Genomic DNA, 18797 nt, shown 5'->3' on the forward strand with positions numbered 1-18797 from the left:
CACATTTTGAGGTGGCCTGGGAACAGCACCTGAGAGCTTTCGTTGTGCCTGGGAACAGCCAGAGTGCCACCTCCTGCTCTTGGGGTGAACTACACCAGCCTGCCAGCGGGAATCCCCCACCCTCTGTCCCACATCATTCACAGCCGTCACCTCTTTGCACCACCAGGCACCAAATCCCATGTGGGAGCTCGGGTCCCCTCATCCCACTTCCAGCCTCCTTTGCTGGTCAGGGCTTTTGTACCCACAGCTTCGACACAGAATTACAGAACGAATCAGGCTGGGAGGGATCACAGTGGGTCACCCGGCCCAACCTCGCTGCTCACGCAAGGTCACCCCAGATCACATGGCACAGGCTTGAGTCCAGACAGTTCTTGAGCATCTCCAGTGATGGAACCTCCACAATCTCCGTGCGCAACACGTTCCAGTGCTAGGTCACCCACACAGTAAAGAAGTTCTTCCTAATATTCAGGTGGAATTTCCTGTACATCAGTTTCTGGCCTCTGCCTCTTGTCCTACTGCTTGGCAGCACCGAGCAGAGCCTGGCTCTATCCTCAACATCCTTCTCTGAGATACTTACAGACATTGATGAGCTCCCCTTTCAGTCACCTCGAGGCTGAATAGGCCCAGATCCCTCATCCTTTTCTCTGAAGAGAGATACATGTTCCTGTCCCTTAATCATCTTTTTTACCCTCCACTAGACTGGCTCCAGGGCCTCCATGTCTCTCTTGAGCAGAGGAGCTCAGAAGTGGACAGAGTACTGCAGATACTGTAATGGTAAGGCTTAAGATTGATTTATATTATTATGTCTCTTGGACACTGAAAAGACAACGTCTCCACACACTGTTTTGCAACGGCGACACGGGCCTGCTACACACTCCGGCCCCGACATCTTCTGTCCCCGCCTCCTCCTCGCTGTGCTGCGTTACCCGCAGCCTCAGGCCGGGACAGCTACGCGGCTGTCGGCCTCGGGGGGAGCTGCAGGATGAAGCTGGGGCACTGCAGATTCCCCGCTCACTGGCCCTGCCATAGAGCCGAAGAGGCGCGGCCGTAACCTCTGTGGAATACTCTGGAAGTGACTCTCTACCCGTAGTTGTATTCCTCCGCGACCGGAGAGAGTTCCTCGCTGGGGCTCCCCGCCGCCCCTCGCCGTGGCGCTCGGAGGCCCCGGCTGTGCGGCACTCCCTGCATCGCGGCGGGGAGCCGCGACTGCCGACCGCACAGAAGCAGCATGCACCCGAGCATTCATTACACTCCCGCCCCCGCCATGGCCATGGCCGCCGCTAAGCGGCAATGCCGATGCCTCCCCTACACCATCCATCTGTGGTTCGCTGGCTGAGACTCCTTTAAGGCGGAAGGATACAATGTGCCGTGAGGCTCTCTCCCGAATCTGTGCCTATAAAAGGCGGCCGCTGCGCTGTGTAGTTCTTTCGCCGGTCCCTCACGTCTGAGACGGTAGGGGCAAGACGGGGGATGGCGCTGGGCCTGATGCCCCCACCGCCCCCTCCCTGGTTCTCATGCCCTGAAAATGCGCTGAAAATTGGCGTCTGTTTGCCTTGTAGATGCCCGAGAAAGTGCAGCATGAGGAGGAGGATGCGGAGACCTTCGCCTTCCAGGCGGAGATCGCCCAGCTCATGTCGCTCATTATCAACACCTTCTATTCCAATAAGGAGATTTTCCTGCGGGAGCTCATCTCCAACGCCTCCGACGTGAGCCCGGGCGGGAGTGGGCTCCTTCCTCTGCCGCGCGGCTTGGGGTCGGGCTGGTGTCCTTCCGGGGATGCCGATTCTGGCTCTCTGGGAAGGCTTGTGCAGGGGAGGGACGGAGGAGGCTGTCGAGTAAGGAGGCCGTGTCGAGCATCCCTCTCTTCCCCAGGCCCTGGATAAGATCCGTTATGAGAGCCTGACCGACCCCTCAAAGCTGGACAGTGGGAAAGACCTGAAAATTGACATCATGCCCAATCCCCGGGACCGCACATTGACCCTGGTGGACACAGGCATTGGGATGACAAAAGCAGACCTCATCAACAACCTGGGCACCATTGCCAAATCTGGGACGAAAGCATTCATGGAAGCCCTGCAGGTGGGTTGCCTTTGGCTGCATGTGTTCCCTGGGGTCACTGAACGTACAAATAATAATAAATAAGTGATAAAAGGGCCCAGCTGCCTTGTTTGCCATAGGAAGCATTGGCCTACACAAGTGTGCTTCCCTCACCTTTCCAACACCAGGGAGGAGTTGAGAATAGAGCGGGGTGCCTGTTGGCACTTGCATGTTTTTCTCTGTGTACTTGACCCAGTTCTTTGCTGCTGTGAATCAGTCACAGACATTTTCTATCTCCTCACTGGTGTTAGCAGTCACTCTCTGCTTTCACAGGCTGGCGCAGACATCTCCATGATTGGGCAGTTCGGTGTGGGTTTCTATTCCGCCTACCTGGTGGCTGAGAAGGTGGTTGTCATTACCAAGCACAATGATGATGAGCAGTATGCTTGGGAGTCATCAGCTGGGGGCTCGTTCACTGTCCGAACTGACCATGGTGCGTATTGTACAGAAAACCAAACACGTTTTCCTGCCACCAGCACCCCTTTTGCTGGTGCTCCCTAGAGCTGTGTGGCACTGTCAGTCACACTGGTTAGTGCTGCGTATCATGTAATTTGAGGAGCTGGTCACTCTTGCTCTCTGCCCTGAAATGCTAAGGTTTCTGTCTCCACGCTGCAGGTGAGCCCATTGGCCGTGGCACCAAAGTGATTCTGTACTTGAAGGAGGACCAGAGTGAGTACTTGGAGGAGCGTCGTGTGAAAGAGGTGGTGAAGAAGCACTCCCAGTTTATTGGCTACCCCATCACACTCTACGTAAGGAAGGGACTGTGGGGACCAACTGGAAAGCTGGAGGCAGGGATGGGTGGTGTTAGAAAGAGGAGCACAGAAAAGGCCCAGTGTACCATCCCTTCTGTAGTTCCTGGCTGCTGGGTACTGAGCAGTGGTGCTCTCAGCTTCTGTGGCCAAAGGTGATTTGAGGCTGGGGGCTTACTGGAAGTGAAGGAGGTGGGAATCTATGCACACTAAAGGCCTTTGATCTCTGCAGCTAAAGATCATCTTAAATCAGCCATGGAAAAAGGATGGTTTCCTGCCTTTGTCTCTTTCCAGACACAACTTTTGGTTGCATGATGAGGGGCTTTCGAGAACTGGTTCTAAGGGCTTTAATTCCAGATGATGCATTTCTGTGGCCTTGGAGGACATCATTTTTCTCATCTGGAGCAAAAGGATTTTTCGGTAACTTGGGGCTAAACCTGACTATTGTGTGTTTCTTTCTCCACAGCTGGAGAAAGAACGTGAGAAAGAAATCAGTGATGATGAAGCAGAGGAGGAAAAAGATGAGAAGGACGACGAGTCAGTGTCCAAAGATGAAGAGAAACCCAAAATTGAGGATGTGGGTTCTGATGAGGAGGAGGAGGGAGACAAAGGCAAGAAGAAAAAGACCAAGAAAATCAAGGAGAAATATATTGACCAGGAGGAGCTGAACAAGACCAAACCAATTTGGACCCGCAACCCTGATGACATCACCCAGGAGGAGTATGGCGAGTTCTACAAGAGCCTCACCAATGACTGGGAGGACCACTTGGCTGTCAAGGTGGGTGCTGGGCTACCCTGCCTTCCAGGGGGAGGCAGAGGGCCCCTTTCCAGCCCTTACCCAGAGTCACCACAAGGTTGTGCCTCTGTGGGACTTAGCACTCAGGCCACTTGGTGATGGAGCAATCTGCACCGTGACTCCCATGCAGGTGAAGGATTGGTACTACCAGTCTATAAGCAAGACAGGAGGGTGTGGGGACTGACTTCTCTGTCCAAGCCTGCTGTATGCCAGAGAACCTTGGCACATAGGAGATAGTGGGTTTGAGCAGGAGGAAACACAAGGCTGCTTGGATGCTAGTTGAGCCTCCCTACTCTGGGAGCTGGAGAAAGGAGAAGTGAAGCACCCCAGCAACATTTTTTTTTTTTCCCTGCTTCCACAGCACTTCTCTGTGGAAGGGCAGCTGGAGTTCAGGGCCCTGCTTTTCATCCCGCGCCGTGCCCCTTTTGACCTCTTTGAGAACAAGAAGAAGAAGAACAACATTAAGCTCTATGTGAGACGGGTCTTCATCATGGACAGCTGTGACGAGCTCATTCCTGAATACCTAAGTAAGAGGCCCCTGCTTCAGCCTCCCAGTGCAGAGCTGGGATCCCTGCAGTCTGTGGTACCACTTCCAGTCCAAAGGGACTGGATGAGGTGCTACCTGGTGTGGGTGCACAGCAGTCAGTGTTTTAGCATTTTTCTTTCTGTGTTGAAGCTCAGAATCCTTAACCTGACATGTTTTCATTCTTCTTATGCAGACTTCATCCGGGGTGTTGTGGATTCAGAGGACCTTCCTCTGAACATTTCTCGTGAGATGCTCCAGCAGAGCAAGATCCTCAAAGTGATCCGCAAGAACATTGTGAAGAAATGCTTGGAGCTCTTTTCCGAGCTGGCAGAAGACAAAGAGAATTACAAGAAATTTTATGAGGCTTTTTCCAAGAATCTGAAGGTGAGTTGGACACCCTCTACCTGAAGGAGGGAAGGGCCCATGACCCATCTGCCTGAGGAGCAGTCTTGTTCCTATGCTGTGTCTTCTCTGCATGGATGTTAGGATAAAGGGAGTGGGTCTTGTGAATACCTCGGAGCGCCTTTGTGGGCGTCTGTCCCCTCTGGCTGCTCTAGGCCAAACACTCAAATGATCAGGAGCTGGGCAGATGGCTGTGCCTCAGGGGTGGCCAAGTGCATGCAAGTCGTATCCTAGAGACTTCATGCATCCCTTCTGCCCCCAGTTGGGCATCCATGAGGACTCCACCAACCGAAAGCGCCTTTCGGAGCTGCTGCGGTACCACACATCCCAGTCAGGCGATGAGGTGACTTCACTTTCTGAGTACGTGTCTCGTATGAAGGAGAACCAGAAGAGCATCTACTACATCACAGGTGAGACAGAGCTCCTCTGAGCCTAGCAAGGTAGAGGCAGGTAACCTGTATATGAACTGTAATTTAAAACACTTCCTGCTGAATTACAGCTCATTCCCGGGGGCTGGGGAAAGACCACCAGGCTTAGGACCCTGGCTGCTGCCAGTTTTATATTAGAGGTCCCAAGTGACTGGTGGTGTTTGTCCTGCTGTAACCAGCTCTTACGTCTTGGTGATGTTTCATTTCTACCCTCCACAAACACAGGGGAGAGTAAGGAGCAGGTTGCTAACTCAGCCTTTGTGGAGCGTGTGCGGAAGCGTGGCTTTGAGGTGGTGTACATGACAGAGCCCATCGATGAATATTGCGTGCAGCAGCTCAAGGAGTTTGATGGCAAGACCCTGGTATCAGTCACCAAAGAGGGGCTGGAGCTGCCCGAGGATGAGGAAGAGAAAAAAAAGATGGAGGAGAGCAAAGCCAAGTTTGAGAACCTCTGCAAACTTATGAAGGAAATCCTGGACAAGAAGGTGGAGAAGGTGAGATGGGCAGGGAGCTTAGCCCTGGGCCAGAGGGAGGAGGGCTGGGTCCTCCATGCTGCAGGTGAGGGCCCCCGCTCAATGCATGCCTCTCATCTCCTGCAGAGGAGCGGCTAAAGGAGACTGGAGGTCCCAGCATGCACCATCTTGCTCTAAGCAGCCAGGCTGCAGGCGAGGGGCACTGACCCAATTACGTGCATTGATGGGAGAGGGTAAGTGTGGGAAACATGCAGTGGGTGCTCTAAGTGCTGGCTGAGCTGTCCAAATTAGTCTGTGCAGCAGTCCTGGAGCTGCTTGGAGCATCTCTGCTTGCTTTGGGGTGTCCTCAGGTGAACCAGGGGCAAAGACTTGGGCTGTAGTGTGCTGTGGCTGGGCCCAGTCCAGGGCTTATGGGGGCCTTGCTCAGCTAACCCTTGGCTGTGTTGGCAGGTCACTGTCTCAAACCGGTTGGTCTCGTCTCCCTGCTGCATCGTCACCAGCACCTATGGCTGGACAGCCAACATGGAGCGCATCATGAAGGCTCAGGCACTGCGGGACAACTCTACCATGGGCTACATGATGGCCAAGAAGCACCTGGAGATCAACCCTGACCACCCAATTGTGGAAACCCTTCGCCGGAAGGCTGATGCTGACAAGAACGACAAAGCTGTTAAAGATCTGGTGGTGCTGCTCTTTGAGACTGCTCTGCTGTCCTCTGGTTTCTCCCTGGAGGATCCCCAGACCCACTCCAACCGCATATACAGGATGATCAAACTCGGGCTTGGTGAGTATCCATGCAACTTCACAAGTCTGAAGCAGGTTATAACTGGTCAGGCTAGTGTCTTTGGGCAGGGGGGGGCCAGCAAGGGAGCCATGCTGCTATGATGTGCTGAAGTGGCTATGTACATAAGGTGGCCAGGATAAAGTTTAAACCTGGAACCCAAGGTACTTCAGGAGGGCTCAGGACTCTGGGTGGACTGCCCTGTACTCCACACCACCAGGATGTTCAGATGACAAGCTGAGGCTTTTTATTTCTTCAGAGTAAACGGGAGAAGTCTGTCATGGGTTATGTGACCCATCTGGTGAAACAGCTTGTGCTTGCACATAGCCTTTTCCTCCAAATTCATTACTTAGCTAAAAATGTAAATCAGAAGGTGCTGTGGCTTGGCACAGCTAAGTTAACAACTCTGTGCTGTCTAGTCCCAGTAGGAGTAGGGTCTTCTCTAAGTCAAGTTGCAGGTAAGGGGGGACTGTATGGTAGTACAATTTTCTGTTCAGAGTATACTGAAACAGTAGCATGCAGCATTGGAAACTGATGAACTCTGGAGTCTTGAAACTGCTTTAGTTGTGACTTGACTTGATTTACTGTGTTCTTCTCTAAGAGAAATGTTCATGGCTTAAACCACATTTTCCTGGCTCAAACTCCAGGTTTTGTGATGCTGGGTGACAAGTCTTTTGTAGTTAATCTCTACTGGCTAAAGGAGTGCACTCTAATGGCATATCCATATACTAGTGTTGATGTTACTGAGAAGATGCTACTGATTCAGGACTAGTGGTGGAGTTGAGAATAACTTGTAACAATGGTGACTTGCGTTTATTATTTTCCAATCTGGAGGAAAGGAGACTGAGGGGTGACCTCATTGCAGTGTACAGCTTCCTCACCAGGGGAAGCAGAGGGGCCTGCATTGATATCTTTTCGCTGGTGACCAGTGACAGGATCTGAAGGAAACTCATGAAGCTTTCTCAAGAGGGGTTCAGCCTGGATATTATGGAAAAGTTTCTTACCCAGAGTGGTTGGCCAAGGAACAGACTCCCCAGGAAAGTGGTCACAGCACCAAGCCTGCCAGCAGTCAAGAAGTGTTTGGGTAACACTCTGAGGCACACGATGTGATTCTTGGGGCTGTCCTGTGTACAGCCAGGAGCTGGACTATAGTAATCCTTGTGGGTCCCTTCCAGTCAGAATACTCCATGATTCTGTGAACTACTGGATGCTAATAGCCCCATTCCTCAAGCTGGGAGCAGGAGCCAGGTTTACTCTGGGAGAGGCTGTACATCTGAGATCAGGTGTCATTTGGAGGCCTTATCTATTCTTTCCTCCTCTCTTCCAGGCATTGATGAAGATGAGGTGACTGCAGAGGAGCCCAGTGCAGCTGTCCCTGAGGAAATCCCCCCTCTGGAGGGAGAGGAAGATACATCCCGCATGGAAGAGGTAGACTAAAGGAGGGAGGTTTTTCCTTCACCTGCCAGACCTCTGCTCCTTCCTGTCTGCTTACAAGACAGTCTGCTCCCACCAGCTGCTACTGACTTCTTGGTGGTGTCTATTCTTTTGCTCTGTTTGGTTGGGGTTGTTTTTGGCAGGGTGCAGGAGGGCATGATTCCCTGTTTGTTAGTAGTGATTCAGGTAGCCTGAGGCCTGTCTGTTCTGTGTCTTTCTGCTTGCGTAGGAACAGCTGATGGGGAGTGGAGGTGTGAGGAGGCATCAGGCTTCCCCTCTCTCCCCCTCATGGAATGTCCCATGTTACCAGTAGGCATCAAACATTGTCCTTATTCCATTGGGGTGGGAGAGCCCTTCCTCCAAACTGCTGCCTCCCTGAAGCCCCAGGACGGGATAATGTATTTTGTTTGATTATTTTTCTGTTTTTTTGTTCTACTGGAATTAAAGAATTGATGATTTACATGGTGGGGTCCCTTGTGTTTCATGCCTACCCTACTGAGGAAAATGTCTCAGCCTGTGCCTGAGGGCACTGGTCTCTCCTGTGTGCCCTGACTGCTTTCCTGAGCCCTGCTTTAGGTGATACTTATTTCTTCCATGCCCTGGCAAGATGAAGTGGATGGAAGGAACACATGACCTGCTGTGCAGGTGGGGTCATCTCCCATGAGCAGTAGTTTTCCACCTGGAGTGCTGCATGGCCTCCAGCCTGGAAGCAGACTTCCAATCTGTCTGGGTCAGCTGGGTGAGCTGTGCCAGGGCCTGAGCCTGGGCTGCTGCTGGCTGGTTTGATCTGAGCACCTCTGGGGCAGGATAGTGGCAGGAACCATCTGCCTGTTCCATTACAGTGTGGAGCAGGGTGTAGAGTGACAGCTCAGGACTGTAGTCAAGCTGCCTCTCTTCAGCTTTTGATCCAAAGACTCAGCTCCTTTCCTCCCACCTCCAGCCTGCCCTTTCTGTTTTTTGACAGCCGTTGCGTGTTGGTCTGGCTTCTTTGCATCTGTGTCCTAGATGAGAAGCCTGGGACATCACCTCTAAATGAGCTGCCCCTTGCCCTGAGCTCCCACTGTGAGGTTTGTCACCCTGGGCCACAATGGCCTTTGGGGTTTGTCAGAGAAAACTGACACCAGCATTAAGTTCTCTTGCTGGCCACATGCCAGCTGCCACAGGCACAAAATAGAATGGGCTTTAGCCAGTATCCATCTCCAGCAGGAAGGCAGACCCTGCTGGAATCCCTTGCTGCACACCAAGACACTGACTCTGCTGCTAGTGTGGCAGCTGTGTGGGTGCAGCCTGCTAGGGCAGTGGTGGAGCTGAGCTAGAAAATTGTTTAGAAGCAGGATCTCTCTCTGGATACACAGGTGTTGCCAACTACTGAATCAATAAAAATTAACTTTTTAAGTTAATGTCCTGGGTTTTCTTTTTCCAGTAATGTTTTTTTTTTAAAATCTACATTTAAATTAGAAAGGCTATCCCATTCCTAACTTGGAAATGTGTGGTTTTGTTGTTTTGTTTGTTTTTAATCAAAGGAAATCATATTCCATTTTCAGTCTGTCAGCAGATGGTGGGTGCAGACATTTGGGTGAATTTGTAGTGGAGGATGAAAAGCTGTGCGGTTGCACAGGCAGCTCCAAAACTCAGCGCTAGAAAAGGAGCACAGGTAAAACTGCTGGAGAGCAAAGTGCTCTGAAGCCTGGGCTGTGCTCAGGACCAGCTCTGGTATCCCTGCAGGCTCAGCTAAGTCACCACTGTCCCTAGTCTTCTGTGTTTCTCTTGTAACCCTCCCCTGCGTGTCCCCTTTCCTTCCCTAGCTGTGTTAGGCCTGTCTCTGATGCCAGACTTGCCCTCACCTACACGCTTTTTCACCAGGCCTCCCACACACATACCAGGAGGATGGACCAGCCACACCTCGATCCTCTCCTGACTCTGGCTGCTGCAGTACACCTCATAAAGTGCTACAGCACTGGTGGCCCTGGCTGACAGGTGCTCAGCAGGCTTCTTTGTCACCTCTTGGTAGCTACACCCACTGGGAATTCCTTAAGCTGCACACCATGCAGGGAACCCAGGAGTCAAACTAGACTCAGGCTAATGGCTCCTTCACCTGCCCACCAGCATAAGCAGCATTTCAAACCTGGTTGTGGCTCCCCAGTTGTGTGTACAGGAGATCGTGTGTACAACGATCTCCTGTCAGGCCTTGCAGCTTTTAGTGCAACTCTGGTTGATACCAGCCTTGGCAAAGGCAAAGAGAGAGGCACCTGTATTTGGAAAGATAACTCTGGTGTCCCAGAGAGACTAGGGACACAGGAAGAGTTGGAAATCCCAAAAAAAAAAAAAAAAAAAAAAACCAAAAAAAACAACCCAAAAACCCACATTTACACCCATGGCACTATATGCAGCATATTTTTAATTTAATAAAATGAAAAGAGAAAAAAGTTGCCCTTCAAAAGTACCAAAACCTGCTGGTTTGTCAGTCAGGTTGTGTGGATGAGAAGAGGACTGACCAATAAAACCCAGGCTTCTGGGGAAGGACAGCTTTCACTGCTCCATCCCCTGCTGACTGTGGAGCAGGAACAAGGCACCGCAAGCGGGCTCTGCCCCATGTCCCAACCCTCCAGGCACAGACTCTGGCCAGCCCCTGGGAAAACCAGGGCCAGTGCCTCCAGGTGGCAGCAAAAAGTGGGGTTGTTTGTGCTTGTCTGAATGGCAACTACGAAGCCCAGAAACCACTGCACTGAGGGATGCCGAGGTGGTGCTGGGGCTTCTGGGCAGCGCAGCCTTTGGCCTGTAACAGCAGCAGGTGTAGCCAAAAAGCAACCTCAAAGGACTCGGCAAGCCTTGGAACTGTCCAGCTCAGGTGCTGCATAAAAATCAGCCTGGGCTGAGAGGAGCAAAGAAAAGTGTCTTGGAGCAGGGGCAAAGAATTGATAAAACCAAACTGGGAGGTACTGGCTTCCACTGCAGTGCCCTCCCAGAGCAGATCCCAGGCCTGGAGTAGGACAGGCTGGGAGTCCTTCCCTTGGCTGTGCCTGGACTACCCAAAGCCCCTCCTGGAATGGAGGAAGAGCACTCCTCACCCTTTGCTGGGCTCAGCTTGGGATGCCTCACTCAGAGGTGTTTCAAAAAGAAACCTAGTGTTTTGCTTGCCCTTTCCTCCTGCCAAACTCTGTAGTACTAACAGAAATGGAGGAGCATTAGCCAGAGGCAAGACTGCCAGGGAAGAGTTCCCTTGTTCATCAGTGACTTTGAGGGAGAAGCCACAAGACAGAGGTGGGACAGAAATACCAGCAGCCCCATGCTGGTGTGCCCTCAGGCCTGTGCCTTGGCTGTAAGTCTTTGACCTATTAAGGCAAATGGAAAGGTTTAGAGCTGCATCAGCCCAGTGCAATTCCTGGGCTTGTTCCAGCCCCTTTCCCAGGAAAAGCAGGTGGAAAAGTGAGTCACTGGTCCTGCCTATCCATACCCCACTCTTCTCAGTGGGTTCTGAGAAATCAAGCAAATACCCTCGCGGGGAGGCAGGATAGCAGGCATGGCTTAAATGCCATGGCCTCAGCTTCCTTAGACCTTTTGTACAGGGGTCTCGCCTGGTGGGAGCTTCTTACTGCGCTTCTTCATGCGGCTGCGGGCGTAGACACGGAGAAAGAGGGCCATGAAGACAACAGCTATGCCCAGCCCACCCACAACAGTGACAGTGTGCCCGTAGATGAGGCAGGAGAGGAGGATCGCAAAGGCCTGACGGAGTGTCATGATGATGGTGAAGACAGCTGCCCCAAACTGGTTGATGGTGTAGAAGATGAAGAGCTGGCCGCAGGCAGAGCACACGGAGAGCAGCACGGCGTGGGCGGTGAACTCCGAGTAGCGGGCCATGAAGCGCAGCGACTCCAGCAAGGCACCCTGCTCCAAGAGTGAGCCCACGGTGAAAAGGCAGGAGAAGACATTGACGCCAAACATCATCTGCACGGGAGACATCTTATAGGTGAAGAGAGCGTCCTGCCAGTTGGAGGTGAAGCTGTCAAAGATTATGTAGCCAGCCAGGAGCACTATGCCAGAGAAGGTGGTGACAGTGGACACCGTCCTGTTAGGAGCGCTGGAGAGCAGGAACATGCTGACCCCCACAGAGATGAGGGCAGCAGTCAGGTACTCCCAGTACTCATAACTCTTGCGCGACACCAGTTTGCCCATCATCATCACGGGGATCACTTTGGAGGCCTTGGCCAGCACTTGGGTGGGGAAGCTGATGTATTTGAGTGCCTCATACTGACACCAGCTGCTGAGGATGTTGGAGAGGGAGGCAAAGGAGTATTTGTACATAGGAGCCCCATGGCGTGGCTGCTTGGTCAGGGCGCAGTACAGACCAGCCACTGTGAAGGCCAGGATGCGGTTCATGAACACGAGGAATTGGGAGTCCTTAAACTTCTCACCAGGGTCTGTTTCAGTGGCACCATAAGTTCTCGTCATCACACGCTCCTGGAGGACACCCCATGTGAGGTAGGAAGCCTGCAAATCAGCAGGTACACAGGGAGAGTCAGGACTCACAACAGCAGTTGTCAACTCACAACAGGAAGAACAGACCCCAGGAGATCCTTGCTTTCCCCAGTGTTTTCTCATCCTCTGCATGCCAATGCTTACCTGAGACAGGACCAAACCCCACTCCACCTGTCAGGGAACCCACTGTCCCATGTCCTGGTTACAACCAGGAACATCCTGCTCCAAACCACGTCTGCTCAGTGTACAGGGGGGAAAATCCCACAGTGCAAACATCCTGCTGAGAGCGAACAGTTACGCTTTGAACTACTTTGAGCCTGTGGAACCAGACTGACCGAATCAGGGAACATTACTGACACACAGCTGCGGTTTTGGTGCCAGCTCCCTGCAGCAGGTCCTGGCAGTTTTCCCAGTGGCCTTTGCATTGGTTTTCATTTCCAGCTCCCTAGGCCTGGTTTTTACATCCAAATCAATTCTAGTTTCAAAACTAGCAGATAAAATTGTCCATGAGGGATGATCACTGTCCTGGTTGTCATCTCCACAACTTTTGGTGCAATAACACCAAGCCTCTCACAGAAGTAACACACACACTTCCTCTCATCACACACCTCCCAAGAAATTAAGACACAGAGAGATGGAAGAATTTGGTGGCCCACGGCAAGTCTGAATGGGCTTGGGGAGTAGACCAGAGAGTGTGTTGTTTCCTGGCTGCAGGACGCCTGGGTTTTTCTACCTCAGTGCCCACACTGCTAATTTTTGGTCCTCATAGACCAGAAAAGTTGCCCTTCATAATTATGCTCAGGCTGTACCTGAGACTTGGGGAATCTAAGATTTTAAATTCCTGTTTATCTGTAGCTGAATTAAGTATTTTCTCTCCAGTACTCCAATTCAATCTATCAAGGCAGAATGCATCAGCCCCAGGCAGTGACCCATGGGAGAGCCTGGGAGAAAAGAGGGCCCAAACTATCTGCTGATCTGACATCAGGGCCAGAACAAAAGCAGCCTTAACAATCTGCTGATCACAGAATTTTCAGAAGCTCTAAAGGACTTCGATCAGACTGACAGGATGCTTCAACCCAAATGACAAAAGCTAAATGGACCTCTACAGCCTTTAGAGATGGACTATCCTGCCCCAGCCTCCAACCCTGCCTTGATCAAGGACAGCACTGCATGCTAGGTCTTCAAGGAACTGACAGTCACTAACCCCCTGGCCGCTTCCTCCTTCCAGAATGGGACAGCCGCACAGGCACAGGACCCCTACCTGTAGACCAACAGCACAGAAGAGCAGCTTGAAGACCTGTCGGGCTGTGGAGGACTCTGTGGGCTCTGCTCGGAGTGGCAGGGAGCCATCATCCTGATGTGCAGACTTCACCTCAGAGCCAAACACACATGACTTGATGACAGGGAAACAAATGCCTCGGCCTAAACAGGGTAAGAAAAGATGGAGACACATTGAACCAAAGCCTGAGCACCGCATGCTGCACCAGCTCAAGAGGTGAAGCCTCTCTCCTCACCAGCCTCAGATCTGCTGCCACGAGGGCCTCAGAGAAATTTGTTTCAGAATAGCAAGTGGACAGCTCTGTGAGTGGCTCAAACCTGACAATGCAGGTTGGGGAAACAAGCTGAGTGGGGTAGACAGAGGCAGGGCAGAGAGCTCCAATGCAGGATGGATGAAGGAGGGATGCAGGAGGTGAAGGGAAGCTCCCACTCCTACCTGTCTCCAAGTAGTTCCTTCTCTTGAAGTACTGGATGAGGAGGAAGCCCGGTACCACAATACTCGCATAGCCAGCAGCATTAACGAAGAAACGGAAGAGCCAGAAGTCCCCCCATGAGTCCTGCAGGGCAGGGGCGATCTCTTCACCTGTAGCCATCGTAGGGAGGGAAGCCAGCACGAGGGGAAGACAAAATCTGCAGAGAGAGAAAGAGGCAAGTGGTGGGCTACTGGTACATGGGCAGCTCCACTCCATGTGCCTGTAATACCCACCATCCAGCCTGATCCTCTTCACCTGTAATGTGGCCACCCAGACTCCACTGCAGTGACAATAGTGATGCTGGCAGCACACAGAGTAGGAAAAGTCCCCTGGAGCTGGAAAGCACGGGTCAGACGTGTGTTTGCTTCTGTTAAAGGTGGTAGGTCTGGAACATGTGGGCTTAGAACCTTGGATTCCCAAGATTAGAGAGAACATTGCTGTAGACATCTGGTTTTGACTACACTCTTACTCCAAATGCAAGGAGCACTTCACACCTAATCTTTATAATTTAAACTTTAGCACAGCTTTTGGGTGGAAAAGAGAAAGGTCACTGAATGGAAAAACTGACTCCTACCTAAGAAGCTCATGTTTCAAGCCTGTGGCAATGAGCAACCTTCCTCTGGAAGCAAACAGTTCAGAGCTTTCCCCTCCAGCTATACCAGGAGGAGAGGCAGGGTTTGGGGCTGCCAGCCTCCCCCACCTCCACATGCAGCCCTGGAAGTGTGCCAAGGCACTCACAGCTCAGAGGAAATTACCAGGGTTCACCCGCTTGGCAAAAAAACAGCCAGCAAGCAAGGCTGGAAAGGAACTTTAATATCAGCTGTCTGGCTGGGATTTTACCGGGACTATGCAATGAGGTATAGCTGATATTCTTCAGCTATAGCTGTAGGAAGTGATCCAGCCAGCTTTAAGACAGCTTTAATAGTCCTTGAAGGAGTTCTTCCCTTCATTGTCCTCTCTCCCACAGAGGCAAACCTGCAATATTCAGGGACACCAGGTACTCAACAGATTGAGCCACTAGGCAAGAACTTCCTATACCCAAGGCTGCCTCACCTGCATCCTCCGCCCACAAAGCAAGCTGCAGCTTCCTGCATCAGGGTAGAAGGTTTCCCTGGTCCATGCTACATCCCTGCCCCAGTTTCATCAGTGGAAAAAGCCTCCCAGTTGCCTTGGGGGCCAGGTGAGAGTGCTGTGGGCTGGCTACATAAACACATACCTGAAAAACTCCTGTGGACCAAAAGGGAGAGAGATGTTAATTCCTCCTCCCCCAGAAACAAGAGAGTCAGAGGAATTTGGGCCCTATTTAGGGGTGTACCTGGCCCAAATATTGTATAGCTGTGACCTCTAGTAGCCTCCAGAGGAAACTCAGAGATTTACAAACTTACGGGCTTTAAAGGCAAGAAAGTCCCCTGCCATTTCATGAGCAAGCACTCCCGCCAATTTCTTGTCCCCTTGGGAAAGACCTCGGGGACTTTTCTCATCCTCAGCTACAGTGGTCAGGCCCTTGGAGTTCAATAATCTAACCAAAGCCAAGGCTGTGTTTCACCCAGAAATCTCCCTTCTGTGACTTAGAGGACATAGAAATTCCCAGCCCAGCGAGAGGAGTAAATGGCTAGGGGTGGATTTCTTTGCCTGCTTCTTACTCCTCTGTCTCCCCACTCCCCTAGAAAAGAGAGTCTGACACCTCCACTCCATCTCTCCTGCTGCAGGGACTGTACAGGTGCTGTGGGATGCAAAAACAGGGCTCGGTGCTCGCACCTGGGGCTGAAGCTATTCATGTGCTCCTGGGTTTGTTCAAATTAAGCAACCCTGGCTGATGGTGGGTTGCAGAAACACCATTCACTTTTGCAGAAGTCAGATATAAATGATAGGGTCTGTTGCCACATTTGCAACTTGACAGGGATTGCAAGCTCCGTTCAGCACGATTGCGCCTGCTGTTACCCAGCCAGCTCCTGCAGCGCTGCCATGGGAGGAGAATCAGCTCCGCTCTCCCACAGCGACCGTGAAGAGGAGGCTATGGAGGGACAATGGCTCTCTATGCCTGAGCTAGCAATTCCCAGGCCCCGAGAGCTGACTCAGTGCAGCAGGCCCTGCCCTCCCTGCCGAGGCTGGGAAGGAACAGGGACGCCAGTGTTACAGGTAGAAAGCGGGGGGGGCTTGAGCAGCAACATACTGAGGCATGAAAGGAGCCTTAGTCTGCGGAGCAGCCCAGGAGGCGCGACAAGACAGCCGGCCGCTGCTCCCCTGGGCAGTGCAAGGGCAGCTCTCAAACGCACCGCTTCAGAGCCGGCCTGGCAGCCAGCCCTCTGCCCGGGATGCACCATTTGGGTCCCGGGTCTGAAAAAGATCCCTGCCTACAAGCCCTGAGACTCTTCAGCGCGCCTCCGCGCCTGGAAGGGCTACGGTCAAATGGAAGCTTGGAGCTGGAAAGTCCATACTATCACCTGGGGCTCTCGCGGCTGCTCCCTGTCCCTATCCCTGCACGGAGCCGGGTCGCAGGGGGTGCTGCCACCGTCCCCCCAAGGCCGACCGCCGCCTCTGCCCAGGGGCCACGAGCAGAGGCACCGGGCTGCCGCTCCCCGCCGGCCGTGGGGCACCCTCCGCCGCGGGCACGGCGCGGGGCTCCCGGGAGGGGACAGCCCTACGCTCGTCGCTCCGGGGCTTCTCTGCCCGAGGCTCCGGCGGCCCCGCGGGAGAGGCAGCGCCCGGCCGGGTGCCGGGCGAGCGTGGCCCCGGCGCCGCCTCCCTGCCCGGCGGCCACGTTCGCAGCGAGCAGGCCGGCAGCCTTGGCCCGGCCCCGCCGAGCAAGGCAGCTGCCGCCCGCGGCCCGGCCCGCCCTCCGCGCCCACCCTGGCCCCGTTACCCACCTGCGGCCCGGCCCCGGCCCCGGCTCGGTCCCGGCCGGCTCCCCTCGGCTCCGCTCCCGGCGGCGGCCGCGGCGGAATCCCCGCCCGGCGGGCGCGCTCCGCGCCCCACAGCGCCCCTGCCGCTCCGGAGGGACCGCGGCGGGCGGGGCCGCGATCGTGGGATCACAGATTCAATCAGGCTGGAAGACACCTGAGTTCATCGAGCCCAGCCTGTGACCGAACTCCACCACCATCTCAACTACACTATGGCACTGAGTGCCACAACCAATCTCTCCTTAAACGCCTCTAGGGATGGTGACTCCACCGCCTTTCTTAGCGTGTCTATTCCAATGTCTAATCACTCCTTCTGTAGAGAAATTCCTTCTACTGTCCAACCTAAATCTCCCCTGGCACAGATTGAGGTTATGTCCTCTTACCATGTTGCTGGTTGCCTGCGAAAAGAGGCCGATTCCCACCTGGTTACACCCACCTTTCGGGCTGGCGTAGAGAATGACAAGCCCACCCCTGAGCCTCCTTTTGTCCAGGCTGAACACCCGCAGCTCCAGCAGCAGCTCATCACAGGGCTTTTGCTCTAAAGCCTTCACCAGCTGTTGCCCTTCTCTAGACATGCTCCAGCACTCTCTTGAAGTGAAGGGCCCAGAACTGCACACGGGACACGAAGGGAGGCTTCACAAGTGCAGAGGGACAATGACTTCCCTAATGCTGATGGCGACGCTATTCTTGATTCAAGCTAAAAGCCCTCAAAGCTGACCGCCGGTATTCCCCCATCCCTGCCTCCTCTCAGGTAGCCCCTTCCGAGCTGCCGGCCCTGCACTGGGCACAGCCACAGCTGGTGCCTGGGGCAGGTGCCCCAGTAAGTATGGCATTACTCCACCGCAAATTCCCGATCCCAGCCCCAGGCACGGCTGCAGGGCCAGCTGGAGCTAGCATGTGGCCACCCAGTAATGTGTTATAAGACATCTTTTTAAAACAAATAGTTTTATTTAAAAATAACAAAACAAAAAAGTGCAGATCGCTTGTTTCTGCCTCTTGCCTTTGCTCCCAGCTACAGCCCTGGCCACACCATCCCACACTGCCCTGCAGCATCTGTCATTGCTTCTTTGGGCAGCCTGGAAGTGCCTTATGCCCCTTGTGAAAGGCATCCTTGAAACAGCCCCATGAGTTTGCAGCAGGGCTGAGGCCCTGCCAGAAGGTGAGAAGCAAAGATTCAAAAGAAACAGAGCAATCCAACCCAGGACTGCTGAGGAAACCAGGCAAAGTCCAGAGGCCCGGGGGGTCCTTATGCTGCTTTCTTGGCAGCATTCCCTTACAAGAAGGGAGGAAGAAAAGAGCCCACTCCAGAGCATCCTGGTCAATTGCACCATCCAGTATTTGTCCCAAACAATAGCAGCTGCTCCCAGGCAACACGTGGGGAACTTTCCTGGCTGAGATGGAGTAAGTCAGTTCTGTGCCTCCATTCCCACAGCACCTTTGGCTGATTTCCTAATGCATTGCATGTGGCTCCTCGGGCTGGAGAATTAAGTGGCAGGGAAGGAAGGTGAGCTGAACAACAGAAGGGATGGGAAGATAATGCTGCCACCTCTTCCACTTTCAGCCTGGGAGAATCTAAAACCCAGGGAAGACCCATACCCTAAGTTTTTTAATCCACTTCCAAGCCAGGAGAGGGGCAGGATCTTCCTGTCCTCTATGGAAGAGGAAACTACAGCACAGTAAAGCAGCAAGGTGTCAAGCACAATGGCAAAAGCAGGGATCCACAACCTGGTCTTCACACCTCCTGTACTCTTTCTCCAGCCCCACAGCCAGATGCTCAGGAAGACAGCATGGGAATAGAGCACCTTGCTGGGATCCCCCAGCCTTGGCCCTGAGCAGTAGAAAGGCTCTGCAAGTGGGGAAGGCCCTGTGCTCCCACTCACCTTCTGCGGTGTGGAGGACCTGAGGGAGCAGGCAGACTGGGGAAACCCCTGCAGCCTTCACGTCCCCAAACCCCCGCAGTGATGCACAGCCTCCTGACGCTGTG

The 18797-nt window shown here is 53.3% G+C and overlaps 2 protein-coding genes and 1 long non-coding RNA gene across 6 annotated transcripts; 2 read left to right on the forward strand and 1 right to left on the reverse strand.

Annotated features, from left to right (window-relative positions):
* The first annotated feature begins 971 nt into the window (after window positions 1-971).
* Window positions 972-8146, forward strand: HSP90AB1 (heat shock protein 90 alpha family class B member 1). 2 transcript variants are annotated; one of them, XM_066315998.1, is made up of 12 exons: window positions 972-1452; window positions 1560-1706; window positions 1873-2079; window positions 2371-2530; window positions 2713-2846; window positions 3313-3624; window positions 4004-4169; window positions 4362-4552; window positions 4833-4980; window positions 5224-5492; window positions 5922-6255; window positions 7580-8146. In XM_066315998.1, exons 2-12 carry the CDS (start codon window positions 1560-1562, stop codon window positions 7687-7689), a joined length of 2178 nt encoding a protein of 725 aa, XP_066172095.1. In that variant the 5' UTR covers window positions 972-1452; the 3' UTR covers window positions 7690-8146. The 2 variants fall into 2 exon arrangements, 1 of the variants encoding a protein (XP_066172095.1); XR_010743267.1 differs by lacking the exon at window positions 7580-8146 and adding an exon at window positions 5598-5704 and having other exon boundaries at window positions 973-1452; window positions 5922-6059.
* Window positions 8147-10051: 1905 nt separating this feature from the next.
* SLC35B2 (solute carrier family 35 member B2) lies at window positions 10052-18796 on the reverse strand. Of its 3 annotated transcripts, none has more exons than XM_066316011.1 (4): window positions 18694-18796; window positions 13877-14070; window positions 13424-13584; window positions 10052-12174 (listed from the first exon to the last, which is right to left on the reverse strand). In XM_066316011.1, exons 2-4 carry the CDS (start codon window positions 14031-14033, stop codon window positions 11236-11238), a joined length of 1257 nt encoding a protein of 418 aa, XP_066172108.1. In that variant the 5' UTR covers window positions 14034-14070; window positions 18694-18796; the 3' UTR covers window positions 10052-11235. The 3 variants fall into 3 exon arrangements, with proteins under 3 accessions (XP_066172108.1, XP_066172105.1, XP_066172107.1); XM_066316008.1 differs by lacking the exon at window positions 18694-18796 and adding an exon at window positions 16781-16881; XM_066316010.1 differs by lacking the exon at window positions 18694-18796 and adding an exon at window positions 14147-14246.
* Window positions 13466-15153, forward strand: LOC136359400 (uncharacterized). Its single transcript, XR_010743269.1, has 2 exons — window positions 13466-13593; window positions 14881-15153. It is a non-coding gene; the product is annotated as an uncharacterized lncRNA (long non-coding RNA).
* Window position 18797: the final 1 nt, after the last annotated feature.

Source organism: Sylvia atricapilla, chromosome 3, assembly GCF_009819655.1.
Source record: "Sylvia atricapilla isolate bSylAtr1 chromosome 3, bSylAtr1.pri, whole genome shotgun sequence".
Taxonomy (NCBI): domain Eukaryota; kingdom Metazoa; phylum Chordata; class Aves; order Passeriformes; family Sylviidae; genus Sylvia; species Sylvia atricapilla.

Excerpts from the sequence above, each read along its gene's own strand:
- HSP90AB1 (XM_066315998.1), top strand. The coding sequence starts at position 1,560 with ATGCCCGAGAAAGTGCAGCATGAGGAGGAGGATGCGGAGACCTTCGCC. Across the intron at positions 2,531-2,712 it reads CACTGTCCGAACTGACCATG|GTGAGCCCATTGGCCGTGGC; the intron begins GTGCGTATTGTA and ends TCCACGCTGCAG. Across the intron at positions 2,847-3,312 it reads GCTACCCCATCACACTCTAC|CTGGAGAAAGAACGTGAGAA; the intron begins GTAAGGAAGGGA and ends CTTTCTCCACAG.
- SLC35B2 (XM_066316011.1), bottom strand. The coding sequence starts at position 14,033 with ATGGCTACAGGTGAAGAGATCGCCCCTGCCCTGCAGGACTCATGGGGG. Across the intron at positions 13,585-13,876 it reads AAGGAACTACTTGGAGACAG|GCCGAGGCATTTGTTTCCCT; the intron begins GTAGGAGTGGGA and ends TACCCTGTTTAG. Across the intron at positions 12,175-13,423 it reads TCTGTGCTGTTGGTCTACAG|GCTTCCTACCTCACATGGGG; the intron begins GTAGGGGTCCTG and ends GCTGATTTGCAG.